The sequence below is a fragment of the Typopeltis vanoorti genome, chromosome 5 (genome assembly GCF_054136105.1).
Source record: "Typopeltis vanoorti isolate ZY-2024b chromosome 5, IOZ_Tvanoo_1.0, whole genome shotgun sequence".
In the NCBI taxonomy this organism is placed as follows: Eukaryota; Metazoa; Arthropoda; class Arachnida; order Uropygi; family Thelyphonidae; genus Typopeltis; species Typopeltis vanoorti.
Window position 1 is genome coordinate 135,572,610 of NC_143553.1, and position 14,869 is coordinate 135,587,478.

At 34.6% G+C, this 14,869-nt stretch overlaps 1 protein-coding gene across 2 annotated transcripts in view; it reads right to left on the bottom strand.

Annotated features, from left to right (window-relative positions):
• Srp72 (signal recognition particle 72) overlaps positions 1 to 14,869 on the bottom strand; it is a 166,142-nt gene that overhangs the window by 12,688 nt on the left and 138,585 nt on the right. For both annotated transcript variants that reach the window (XM_090392757.1, XM_090392756.1), the window contains one exon: positions 10,586 to 10,779. In XM_090392757.1, coding sequence (XP_090248883.1) covers positions 10,586 to 10,779 — 194 coding nt within the window. The remainder of the gene's footprint in view (positions 1 to 10,585; positions 10,780 to 14,869) is intronic.

Below are 14,869 nucleotides of genomic sequence, written 5' to 3' on the forward strand. Positions count from 1 at the left end.
ATAATAATTTAATGAAGAAAACATTCATTTTTTACAATATCAATGGGCAACTTGGCAATGTTTTTCCTTGACCAGCTGTTGGCATCAATGCTGGAAGTCGCTCTGCGTAGAGTATTCTCGAGATGTTGGCCCGTAATCTGAGTTCTTGTCTTGGACTTCACATGCTTCATTCTGGAGAAGAACTGCTCACATAATATGTGCTTCCTAAGAAAGTACAATATCTTCAAAGCATGCCGGTGAAGATTAGGGAATGCGTCCTCAGAAATGTAGACTTTGTAAAATGTAAGCAAGGGCACATTGAATAATTTTTCTCTCAAAGAAGAGTGTTTTGGAGTTTAAGCAGCTCCATTTGTACTGAGCCTGGCATTTCGGCACCATCAGTTACCACACTCTCAAGGTTGGTTAAGCTGAGCTTGAAACGCTGGAGCGTTTTCTTGGCAGCTTCAAGAATATCAGTGCCTTTCGCCATTCCCTTCATAGGTACGAGTGCTAGAAGTTCTTCTGTCACATTGAACTGTTGATCAATGCCACGGACAAAGATAGCCAGTTGTGCTGTATCCTACACATCTGTGCTCTCATCTAAAGCAAGTGAATATGACGTAAATTCGGACGACCATTTTTTTTTTAAAGTTTCTTCAATGTCATTGGCAAGTTCTTCGACATGTCGTGCTACAATTACCCCAGACAAACTTGGTTTTTTAAACATTTTCTTATTATTTGGGCACAGAATATCCCCAGCAGCGATGAGACACTCTTTCAGAAATTTGCAATCCAAGAAGGTTTTTGATTTTTTAGCAATTTTTTCGCCGCATGCTTCGCTCTCTTCCCTCTGCCTTTTAAACGTACCCTGCTGGCATTTTAAATCAATTTGGAGACAGTTCACTTTGTCCACACGAAGCCACCCTTGAAGGTGCTCGAAATTAGACGCATGCTTTGTCTCATAGTGTCATTTTATATTGCATTCTTTTGATACTGACACTGTCTCACGACAAATTAAACACAATGGCTTATCATCGATCGGCACAAAAAAGTACAAATTGATCCACTTTTCATTGAAAACCCGACAAGAATCACTTGCTTTACTTTTTTTACTCGTAGACGCCATAGTGCTGGAAGGTGAACCCAAAAAATGATCTAAAATGGCCATGTAACGATTATTATCCACTGAATATGTCTCACACTAATGAAAAAGTCTGGCAATATAAAACCACAATAGGCTACGACTGACACGACGAACCTGCATGCGTTTATACACGAATATCACACTGTTCACGACTGACTGAGATGGATGAGATCCTCTTGTATTTATATGAAAATAATGTAGCATCGAGAACCTTCGATATGTTATCTGGAAGGTACTAGACAGAGCACTCGAATGAACTACTGTTTCAGCCATCTACCTGCGACGTTAGTACTAGTACTTAAGTACCGCTTGGGGCTGGTAGATGGCTGAAGAAGCATGTCTATTTAATATTTATTTTTATAGGATTTTATGTCAAGTATCAAATGCACAGCGTTCCTTGTGAATCTGGAAAACATCTTACAATTCTAAATACCGCAGTATAGCTTAGTGGCCTGCAGGCTTCGTTGAAATTATTTTTTATTTAATCACGTTTTAATGTTAAGTGGTTATTTTTTCAAAATGGCCAACAGGCCACAGCAAAGAGCTCCATAGGGCATTAGGAGATTGACAAGGATTATCTGGAATTTTGTAAGTTAACAGTTTGCATTACATCATTACTGTCAGCAAACAATTTGGCTTCTCTTCCTGCTTTGTGAAGTTAGAGAAAGTAAGCCAATCCACTGTGGATAGTGAGATCTGTAAGGAAGGTTATCTCACTGTTTAGGTGATTAGAAATATGCATTCAACTTTCAGAAAAAGATAATCAAAAAAGGTTAGTATAGTTGTCAGCATTATGATAAAGGCAACAAAATGATACAAGAAAATTTCAGGTCTAATAACCTTTGAAGTGGAATATCTACCTGAAAAAAAAAAAGCCCCCCCCCCCCCTCAAACTTACTGCAGAAGGCATCATGCAAGAATAGAGAGCAGGTAGCTAGACAGGCACATATTTCTAGAAATTATGTATCATTCACTGACCACCTTTATTATAACCTTTACATTCTTGTAAATTATAATCATTGTTGGCCAGTAATTTATATGAACACTTGCTTTGTGACATCTTCAGAATTGGCTGCCAATTATCACAATAACAATTGCAAAATAGACTAGCATGACTGAAAACAGTTACCAGAGTAAAGAACAGAATGAAGAGGATCCTAATCTAAGTATTGCACATAAGTAATTATTATTAACATCAGACCAATGTGGAGTTAAGGCTCATCATGGGAGGTTCACACCCTAATACAAAATGCCTTTTGACATTCTTTGAAAGATATGCCATATTGGAGACAGAGCTAAACTTAATATCAAGCAACACTTTGGATCAGGATGAAAATGATGCGATTTTCACGGCGTCACTGTTTGTCATGACACTACTGTAGTAGTCTCCCCTCTATCTGCAGGGGATACATTCCAAGACCCCCCTACAGATAGTACCAAACCCTATATATATATATATATATATATATATAGGGTTTGGTACTATGTTTTTTTTTTTCCTATACATACATACCTATGATAAAGTTTAATTTATAAATTAGGTACAGTAGGAGATTAACAACTAATAACAAAAATAGAACAATTATAACAACATAACATAATAAAGTTATCTGAATGTGAATGGAATCTTAGCAATCTCAACATATGTTTTATTATTTATTTATTATTTTATGAAGTCAAGAACTTTCGCTTAAAAGGAAGCACTTTACAGCGTCTCTTTGGCATATCCGAATTGCCAGCATTTTGCGCTTTGAGGCCACTATTAAGTAAAATAAGTTACTTGAACACAAGCACTGCGATACCATGACAGTTGACTGGATAACCAAGAAATACTCAAAAGGGCATGCGATTTAAGACTTATGAATTGTTTATTTCTTGAATTTTCAATTTAATATTTTCGGATCAGGGTTGACCATGGATAACTGCAACTGCAAAAAGCAAACCCACGGATAAGGGGGGGGGGACTACGGTACAATGATTGCCAGCAAAGATTGGTCGATTGGTAGAGTCTCTGCTACTAATGGCTCATGCAAAAAGTTAAGTCTGAGCGTGGTTAATAGTTGGAAGGGAATCAATCGTTTGATGCTGTTGGCACTCTGCTGAGGACTGGCCATTCTCACAGGGTTAACTTCGGCCTGTAAACTGACCTATGTCAGACTTCTGTGCACGTGGGGATATGACAACGACAATGGTACAATGATTATACTGCATGAAGTTTATGATTGGTTTGTTTAACAGTTTTGATTCACAACACAGAAAACTAAATATTGGTTATTTTCTTATTAAACTTATTTGCTGGTGTTATACCCATCTTCAGAGCACAAAAAGGTTTGTCACATGAACAACAACAATTAGTTAATAGTGGGACCAGTTTAAAAATTGTAATGGACAACCAAGGAACTAAAGTCCTAATTGGCACCATCTATCATTGGATAAAGAGATAGTTAACAAGTATTAATTTAAAAGGGACTATATTTCTGGTAAACTGATGCTGCCATACTGTTGTGTCCAAGAAAAATAATTAGCATTTAATTATTCAGGAACAACTCTCTTTGAAAATAGGCAGAGAATGTCATGTGTTGGCCATAAACTGGAAATGTATATATGTGTATATAACACTAAGATAGGAGTAAGAAATTATATAACAAATGAAAGAAATTTGTAAGACCTAGCCTGTTATGTATAAGGGTCTGATAGAGAAATTATTTGATGCATTGAATTAATTTAAGAACCCCATTTTATGTGTTATAAGATAGCAAAATCTGTAAGCCAGAGTCCAAGGATCACCTTTTGTCCGTCCAGTGTTACGTGTACGGGGGGGGGAGAAATTATGAGAAAGAGAAACTAGAGCGCTTTCTAAGAAAACATGCCAAAAAAGCATGTGCGATGTAGTGGAAGAAGCTGGATGCCGTGACGAAAACCCACGTGACCACGTTGGAGGGCATCGCGATATACGAGAAATGCCAGGAAGAGCATGAAAACAAAAAGGTCAAGCAAACACCACTCGAGGCTTTTTTGGTTCCTATTTCCTGACTTCTCAGACGTTGGTCCAGTCCGCACTTACGGAGAAGTTCCAGGCTGGCTGTGGACGGTATGAGTCGTCTGCCGCAGCGTATGGAATAGGGCTAGCTATTTCCTTGGACTAGGATAGCTATGCTATATCGTGCGACGGAAGAACCAAGTAGATGCCGTCCATTCTGGCTAAGCTCCTGAGCCATATCGTCCTTCCTGCTAAGAATCTGGCCATACAGTTGTCGAAGGTGACCAGACGAGCAGCAGACTGAGAAGAAGCCTTGATGCCCAGACAAGGCAGAAGAAAGGAACGGGTATCATTTCAAAGACGGTAATGTAGACTCTTGTATTATATATTCACGGTTAAGGAATTGTGTGTTTTCCAAAGAACATTTTGTGTAGCGGACTTATTATATGGAACTTTAGGAACTGCCTCCAACTTGATATAGACCCATCTTTGTTTGTGAACTGTCTGCCTAGAAGGACTCTATTTAATTTGAATGAATTAATTGTGTTGTGTTAAGTGATATCACTGGTGACCACATGAGTGTAGAATGTGTGATAACTTGTGATGAGATAATGTTAGGTTACATATAGAGGTGGTCCAAGCAAATTTATTCATGTATTTCATTAGTAGTAATGAACCAGAGATCTTACTAAAATTTGATTCAAATTACCTAGAAATAAGACTTTCATGTATCATTTCTTTAATTAATAAATAGGTTTCTTAGTATACCTGCCTGATCTGGTTTAGTATATGAATTCAAACAGCCACTCATAAAATTATTATCGAACTTAGCAGGAAGAACCCACATGTATAATTTAACAAAGTGGACCACGACTGCATGCAAGAATATAGTGAACAGAAGTTAGAAATTTACTGTAGTTTAGTTATTGTGTATCACTCTGAGAGAGCCATCCTGGATAAGAGTCTCATCTATCCTCGGTATTGGCTGGCGCAGTTAAAAAATAAATTTGTCAATGCTTATCAGGTGGACTGTCTCAGAAGATATGTTTAATGGCTGCATCTCATTCGAGGACAAAGCCCTAATCATTAAGCATCCTACACGTGATTAAACTTAAGAGCGGCCAAAGATTTTGTTTGTTTAAAAAAGGGGAAAGGTTTAAGAGAACAACGAGTTAAGTGTAGACTAACCTTAAAGGCTAAAAGGGACAAAATATAGAAATAGAGGATGTAACAATACGGTTTTGGGGAATGTTTTAACACGTTGCCCGCCGTATGAATCAAATACGATTCAACTACATTTTTTCAATGCGTTGCATGAATCATATTTGCTTCGCGTAAAGATTTTTCTTTCAGGCCGCATAGTTCACCTGTGATTCATATCTAAATGAAATGCTTATAGGTAATGGAAATGTGGGGCCTGGTCAACAGGTTTATATAGTTAGCTCGATAAAATTTCAACTACATGTACAACAGGTGGCCTATTATAGGGGTTTTATTTTTACCTGATTTATGCCAATTTCTAATGTTGAATAAAACAATAACAATGGTGCTAAATATTTATTTATAATATATGTCATACATGTGTCAAATCATAAATTTTTCTTGTAAAAAATTGAAAAACTAATAAACAAAAAATGACAAACAATAGACAAATAGATATGAAAAAAATAATTAGGTGAAATTATTACTAAACAATTACAAAGTACAGTTATGCACAATAGTAAAACAGCGAACACAGTAAAATTTTTCACGCTGAACACATTTCCACAGTTTTCGTGTGGCCTTAGATGTACATCATCTCCTATTACTGGCACCAACCTCTTCTAAAATATGTTTTTCCGTGTCTGAAGTCGAAGTGACATTATTTTCCTTTAGTATAATTCCTAATAACTCTTTTGCGATTTTTTCTCTAAATTCCATGATGCTAATGTTTTTATCAGTAACTCGCTTATATACTATAAAAGCATTCACCACAGCAGAACCTAAAAGAATTTCAATTGCGAGTTTTCGGTACCATTTCACACTTCTTCGAAGACAAGAAGCATAGGCTTTTACCTGATAGGATAGATCAATAAAACTTTTGCTTTTGTTATAGTCTATAATAGCTTCCGGCTTTTGCACTTCATTACCGTTTCTTGCTGTAAGAGATTTCATTTTGTTTGTGCGTTTTGTTGATAACATAAGCACTTCACATTTATTGCACCATTTTATTACCACCCCCCCCCCTGTGTCACTTTCTTTACCAATTATTTCACCCTTTTTCAATTTCTTCTGGGTAACATCCTGTGGAATTCCCTTACGATTTTCTCTCAAAGTGCCTACAAGGTATGTTTGTCTATTCAAAAGTTTGTGCGATAATTCAATACTGGTATAATAATTATCTACATGTATTGTGTGTCCATGGTCAAGTAGATTCTCCCAAAGTCCCATGACAATTGAAGTTGGAACACTATTAGTGATATTGGTCTTTTCTGCACCGCAGTATATCTTGAAATCATATGTATCCACCTTCAATACACAAATTGAATAGTTTTATGCCAAATTTGTGTCGTTTATTGATTTACTGACGAAAGGCAAGACGACCTCGGAAAGGAATTAAAGTTTCATCTATGCAAATATTACTCAAAGGCATCATTATTTTCTGGAAATTCTTTCTTATATGATTTATAAGGTGTAATTTTATAAAGTCTTTTAGAAGTATTTCCACCCTCGTTGTCTGAAGTGCTAGTTACTGAGATGATCGATCCGATTCCTTGACATAACTTGTTTGATTTCTTTAGAATAGAGGACGTTATTCAACCAATAACACTTTAATTTTGGCATCTGCACTAAACTAAATTTTGTCTGCAAATTTACTATAGTATATAGTAAATTTGCAGACCCCAAAATATCATTTCATTGGGATTTGTGTTTTTCCACTTTCTTATCCTTGCTTTTGGTAAAATTGTCTTACTGAGTTTTTGAAGAGTGTATCTGTTAGTTTCTTGCACCATTAGGTCCAGCAGTCCTTCATCAACAAACATAAAAAAGAAGTCTACAGGTTGTTTATTGTGCATTTCTTCAATAACATTGTTTTATTCCAAAATTATTATCCACAAACTGAAAATGTTTTAGATTATCACCTGTAATTTCATTCCATTGTAGGTCGGTTGAATTCACATTTCCAAGTATTTCATCTGAAGAAGAATCATTAGTCAAATGCAGATTTCTTATAACATCATTAATTGTTTGTTCTACAGAATGAGCAGTAGTAAACTGAGATGTACTAGGAGCAAAAACTTCGGTATTACCAGTTGTAGATACTTTTATTCTCTTTCTAGCAATGAGAGAATCAGAATCTGAAGACACAGAACTAAGATCACTTCTGTTGTAACTTTCCGAAGAATATTCGTATGGTTTGTCATCAGATGAAACTTTATTTATCAAGGCTTCTAAATGATGTTGCTCTTTTTCGTAGTCTCCCATATTAGGGCAATTTATAACAATATTTATCACTATAACTAATTTATTCCACTGGACAAAACCACTGAACGCATATAACTGTTCATATTCATAGATATGCAAGTTTGACCTTGTGTGAAGTGCAAATCACGTGTGCACCACTCGGCCCAGTCAGTAAAAAAATTCTTCTCAGGTCGCACTTAACAAATCTATTTAGCTGCATGAAATAGATAAGAAATCATAAAATATGATTATTTTATGTTACTTTCAGCAAATTGTAAAACAAAAAGAAGTTGGCCAGGGGATCACAAAATTTTTTAACATTACAGTGGTCAATGTGTTCAAGCTGCTGCTGATTCCAAAAACAGTCCCTCTGGCTTAATACTTCTATCTAGCACTTTCCCCCTCCCTATTTAATCCTGTGTGAAGGCATGTTTTGCTAGTCCTAACTTTCCATAATGATGGTGCCAAATGTATTTTTATGTTCTCTGAAATGGGTGACAACAGCTCATCCTGTCTTCCACAGTAAGCTGGGTCACAAGTACAGGCACTTTATACTCCTGGATGTGATAAAAGAGAGTTTGTCCTTAAGTGAATGGATGGTAGTTGCCAAATTGTTAAATGTGGTGATGAGCTGATATTTATTAAGTGCTTTGGATATCTTTTCCAATATACCATGAATGTATGGGATGGTAAAAATAAAAATGTACGATCAAATTTGTTCTACTCTTTAAGGTAAGATACTATAATGACACTTATTAAATCTGTGATTCGCTGTAATGAGAGTTGAATGCATTAATGAATTGAAAAAAAAGGTAATTTAAGCATTTAATAAGAGTGTCATCAAATCCCTGATATGTAACCTCAAAATTAGCTCTGTTCACATAATAACAATGTCAAGAACCTTCTTAATATCTTCAATGCCATTTGTTCACTCACCTAATTTTTCTTAGAACTCTCATATCTGATCAACCTGCTTTATATCTAGCCCAACTCTCAGATTCATAAGTTAAAGTTGGTTTCGAACACTGTCTTGTATGATATTAATTTAATGCTTTGGCTGATTTCTCTCTTATTTTATATAAATTTATTCATGTGGCTCCCTACCATTCTAAGTTTTGCTCATTCGATTGTCGTTTCCATATTTCATTTCCATTTTCAGAAAAGATTATACCGAAATATTTTTACTTCTATAAGTTCTCTATCAAGATTACAAAGGGTGTTTTGTGTATTCTGCCTCTTTTCATGTTTGTTTTTTTATAGTTGACTTTCACATCAAATTTGTTACAACAGTTATTCGATTTAGTCAAAGAATTCTAAAGACTAGTACCAGATTTATTTAGGAATATAACATCATCTGCATAAAGTAAAGAGCTGAGATTAACAGCTCCAATTTTGATATCAGCTTGGATCACATGCCCTTCAATATGATCCACATAAATGATGAATAGCAGTGAAGACAGTGTGCATCCTTGTTTTACACCTGATTTTACATCAAACCATATTCCTGTACTTCAATTCTAACTGCTGCTAACTAACAACTTAAATATAGACTTGTATTGCTCAGCATAATATTTCATTCATACCATATGGTTGTATCATTATCACATTCCTGACATGTACCCCCAAGAGGCATACAGGATATGATAGTACTACATGAAACTTACATCATCACTAACTTCCTATCTACAATTCTCCTCAAATCAATCTGTTACTTGTCAAGACTCCAACATTATCAGATCTTATATTCCTATCTTCTAAGGCACTTTTTATTATATCGATCCACCTATATCTTGGTCTTTCTCTGGATCTTTTCCCTGCCAACCTGGCAGGGAACAATGGTTTTGCTAATCTTTCCTTTCCCATTCTGTTTAAGTGACCATACCATCTGAAATTAGATCTGCTAACACATTCCTGATGCTAACAATGTCAAGTTCTTTCCTAATATCCTCATTTTAATATGATATTGCCATTGATGCCATCTGTTCATGCCCCTAATCTTTCTCAGGACTCTCATATCTGTGATCTCTAGCCTTTGGTCAAGTGTTTTTACTTCTGACCCAGCTCTCAGATCCATAAGTTAAAATTGGTTTGAACACAGTCTTGTATACAGCTAATTTAGTGTTTCGACTAATTTCTCTCTTATTCCATATAAATTTATTCAGTTGACTTCCTACCATACCAGCTTTGTTGATTCAGTTATCTATTTCCATATTTAAATTACAATCTTCATTAAAAATCGTGCTTAAGTAGCTGAAATGTTTTACTTGTTCTACTCAGGTTCTTCTGCATTCATAATGCAGTTGATATTTTCAATGTTTCTGCCTATTTTCATTGTCTTTGTCTTTTTATTGCTGACCTTCATACCATATCTATTACAACAGTTATTCAATTTAGTCAGAGAATCTTGCAGATTTGTACCGGATTTCCTTTTACCATTCACTCAATCTATTGAAGTCTTCTTGTAAGGCCACAACATCTTCTCTACTCTTCATAGTTCATCCCACTTGCATCATCTGCAAACAACTGAATATCTTCATCCAAATCTTTGCCAATATCATTAACATACAGGTTAAACAGCAATGGCTATAAATATATGTTCAATGATATTTTTCCACTGCAGTGGCATAAATCCTGCATTATCTTATTACACAAAAAGGGCAGCAGAGATGAGATCAGGAGGGATATTCAATTTCTACTGCAATGAGAAACTAAATATAAAATATAAGATGATGTCTTAGGAAAAGGTTTCTGTACAATGAAAGCTATTTGCTTTATAGCATTTTAATTAAAACAAAAAATGCCTCAAAATGCATAGAATGTTCACTGAAAATATAAAAGAGAAAGTATTCCTGAAAATTGTTAACAAAATAGTAAATGTACAGTTTTCATTTTTGAACTGTAACACAAACTTATCATCAAAAGACATATGCAGAAAAAAAGACTGATATAATTAAACAACTGAAAAATTATTACAAAACAAACAATGTATTATTCTATGCTATAATAATATTGTTCTTTAAGAGAAATCCCTTTTATACCTTTCTTCTTCTTTTTGTTCTTTTTCCTTTTTTCTAGAAGTCCTTCACCAGTTTCAGGTTGGGTAACAGGTGAGGCCTCTATTTTGGCTGCTTTCTTTACATATTTAGAACCTAAAGACCAACTAGTTGTTTCTAAGTTATCAGTATCAACAACTTCTGACAAGTTTCCAACAGGAGGAAGCGCTTTACTTACTCTAAAAAGATCACTAAGGAAAACACTTAAGTATACAATGTTCTATGGATTAAAATAAAATAAAACATTTGAAATAGTAACTAGAAGTACCAAACTATTATGATTACTAAAATGAAGAGCCAAAAGGCTTCATTTCGGAGATGCACAATTATATAAATCAAGTGGATATTAAATCCAGCATTATTTCAAAGCCAAATGCAGTAACTATGAAAGTTTTGTATGAAATTTGACCAGAGAGCTTACGAGAATACACTTGCTGGCATTTACGAGTTTCCCAAGCGTGGACCTTCCAGGAGATATGAACGCTGACCAAGTGTCTATATATATCTGGAGGAGAACCAATCAGTTCGAAACAGCTGTCAGGCCAGTGAAACCTTATCAAAATGGACCAACAGAAGGCAAATATATGGATGCTTGGGCAGCATTCGTGTCTCCTATAAGGTCTGCGGTAGCAACTTGTAAATGCCAGCGAGTGTATTCCTGTAAGCTCTCTGGTCGAATTTTGTACGAAACTTTCATAGTTTCTGTATTCAGCTTTGAAATAATGCTGGATTTAATATCCTCTTGATTTATATTATTATAATTACTTTTTTATTCATAAAAAAACAGACTTATTTAATTTATTTTGAACTCATTTGAAACATTAACTCAATTACATATCTCAAGTTCTAAAATATAATACTACACTTATGAAATTACAGTATTCAAAAACAATAATACTACTTGTCTCACTGAAGATGATAAACTTAATATTGCCATTTCTATTTAACAAATAACAGAAATGGTTCCTTAACTAGGAATTTTTTTTTGCTATAGTTCTTGCTATAATTATCATTTTATATTTTAAATGTAGATGATTGGTAGTAGAGATTCTGTGTAGTGATGGAGATGGGAGAGTTGTACAGTAGGTGTCCTCTCGCAATGAGTCTTCGGACTCCTTGGAGGTGTCACGAATAATAATAAATCAATTAGACTATAATAAATTAAATTGGAAACCAAATACAGCCGAATTGCTATAACATAGTCGTATAAATTAATTTAGTTACCTTAGCTGAAAGATGGTGCTTAAATGATAATAATACTTTATCTCCTCCCCCCCTCCCCAATCAGGACAAACGTGTTTAATTTAACAACTATTCTGCATATGTACAATACAGAAAACACAATCAAATATTACATAAATTCTCTACTCCAAAAAGTACTTTACCATTTAAGCAAAAAATGATACCATAACAAAAATGTTTCACTGGAAACAAAAGCCACTCTGTACCATAACATTTCAGCTTTATTTAAATACATTATCTCTGCAAGAACATAAGATTGTGTGATAGAAGTAATACTGTATTAGAGAACAATACAGAACATTTAAGATTAGCATATAAAATTGCATGTACACAGTAAAGCTACTTCAGACAAGGGTATTTACTAGTCATCTGTTAACAGTGCAGTATAAAAATATACTACCATGAGCATTGTTTTTGTATGAAAAACTATAGCAAATGAGAATTTTCTTTTCTATGAATCCCACCCACAAGATGCTGCTTAATTATAATACATTTCCATCCTTAACCATGATACTAATACAAATGTATTATAGTAATGCTTTAGAAACCAAGCATGATTTCAGTGTGCCAGCCTCCAATAAAGCATGGTGGTGGTTTCACACCAGATGAAATTCATCTACCATCTAAAAAACATCTGCACTTATGGTGGAATTCAAACTTACAGCCTTGACTATAATATTTCACTGACTGCATTTCATTTCATTTTACAATGAAAAAATAAATAAAAAATGCATTTGCCTCGAATCTACTATGATTGCTGGAAACTTATGCATGTTTCATAAACAAATGAAATGGTTTTTTTTAAGAAAAAAATAATTATAAATTATTAATAATGTTAAACTCAATATGTGAGTTTAGGCATAGTCTAAAAGGAAGTACATAACTAGAGCCTTAAATCTTTCATAATAAAATATCACAACCATAAATTATTTCTTTTCCATTAGTTTACACTTATCAGGAACAAACTTGCTTATTTAAATATAATCTATTAAGATTACATTAAAATTTATGTATACCTATCAAAGTTATATTAAATATCAAATCAAGTTAATGTAACTATTCAACATTTTGGCAACTGCATCCAGACAATTCATCACCGGAAAATTCATTGCACGAAAATTCTTCGCGGATATATACGGAAAAACTAAAAATACACACACATATATTTTTTAAAAAATATTTAAAAAAAAAGAAGTATTTTATATATTTTTAATATTTCAATTATATTTAGCTTTATGAAAATTTTTATTGCGTATAAAGTTATTAATATTCTTTCTTGGGGTGCTTAAGGGTCAAAGCTGTATAAATGAGAGGAGAATTCCACATAGCCGTTAAAAGAATGCAGAGAACCGACCAGGGCTTCTGACCTAATGTCCAATCCTCACCTTCTCGTGGTGCATTAAGTTGGGTATCTAGCCGACCAAATTGTATTCTTATTGGTTAAAATGAAATAAAAAATGATGGTACAACATGACAAAATTTCATGCCTGCTGGAGCTTCGCCCAGTTAAACAAGCCCCCCGCCCCCGTTGTTTTCACCAAGGAACCAGGACGAACAGCGAAAAGTCAGCTACTGGAACAAATCTGAAAACACACCCCAACTCAACATCACCAGAGTCAAAAATCGGTACTATCAACATAAGAAGCCTGAATGGCAAAGAAATGGAGCTAGCTGAGGAATTAGATAAGTACCAGATCGACATAATAGGGGTGACTGAAACAAAAAAGACAAATACTGGTGAGATCTTTCTGAGCAATAAATACAAAATGTTATATTCAGACAATGACAATCAAGGAAAAGAAGGAGTAGCCATAGTATTCAACACAAAATAACAGGCTAATCTACTTGAATTGCAGTCAGTCTCAAGTAGAGTAATGTGGGCAAATATGAGAATGGGGAACTAGAGAATGAGACTTATTTGTGAATATGGTCCCACAGAAGGTTCTACTAAGGTAGAAGTGGAGGAATTTTTTGAGGCTTTAGAAAAAGCAACTGACACAATGAAAAAGGAAAAGTTAGACCTTGTTGGGATCAAAATAGCAGAGTACGAAATGATTGTGAGACATACAAAAATATTTGGGGAAAATATGGATAATAATGGCAAATATCTGTTGGATTTCTGCTCAGGACATAGACTGGTTATTACTAACACCATGTTCCAACATAAAAATGTACACAAATTCACATGGAGAGAAGAGGTAAGGAACAAGAAAAGTCTCATTGACTATGTTATTGTTGATAGTGATGTTTTCTCCCTGGTGCAGGACACCAGAATATACGGAGGATTTGAAATTGGAAGTGATCACTATTTAGTCATGAGCAGGATAAAACTGAATTTCATATTGAAAAGAATAACATGTAAGAAAGTTTTATTATTTGAGCAGCTCTCAGATGTGAACTGTAGACTAACATACACAACGATTATTGAAGAAAAAATGAAAGAGTTTGAGAACAGGAATCAAACCTTGGAGATTCAGCTAGAGAGGCATGTGGTGAAGTTGTCTGGAAGGATAGAAAAATTAGAACCCCATGGTGGACACAGGAAATTAAAGAGGCAGTGAAGGAAAAGAAGAAAGCATATCAAAAGTTCCTGACAAATAAGTCAGCTTTTACTCTTACAGAATACAGAGACAAATGTAAGAAAGCTAAACAGTGTGTAAAACTAGCTAAACAAAAGTCATTGGAGGACTCTGGCAAGAATATAGAAAATAAATATCAAGAAGGTGGCAAAATATTCTGGAGGTTGTTGAAGACGCTTAGGAATGGAGGAAAGAGTGCTGTAAAAGGAATTAGAGATGATAAAGGTGACATGAAAATATGAGAAAAAGATATCATTGAAGTATGGAGTAATTACTTTGAAAAACTGCTAAATGAAACAAGCAGTGATGACAGCATAGCGTTAAAAACACTGACCAAGTATGCAGTCAGGAATACATATCCATACTAGAAGTAGAAAATGTCATCAATGGCTTGAAATGTGGAAAGGCAGCAGGAGTAGATGATATTGGGGCCAGAAATGCCGAAATA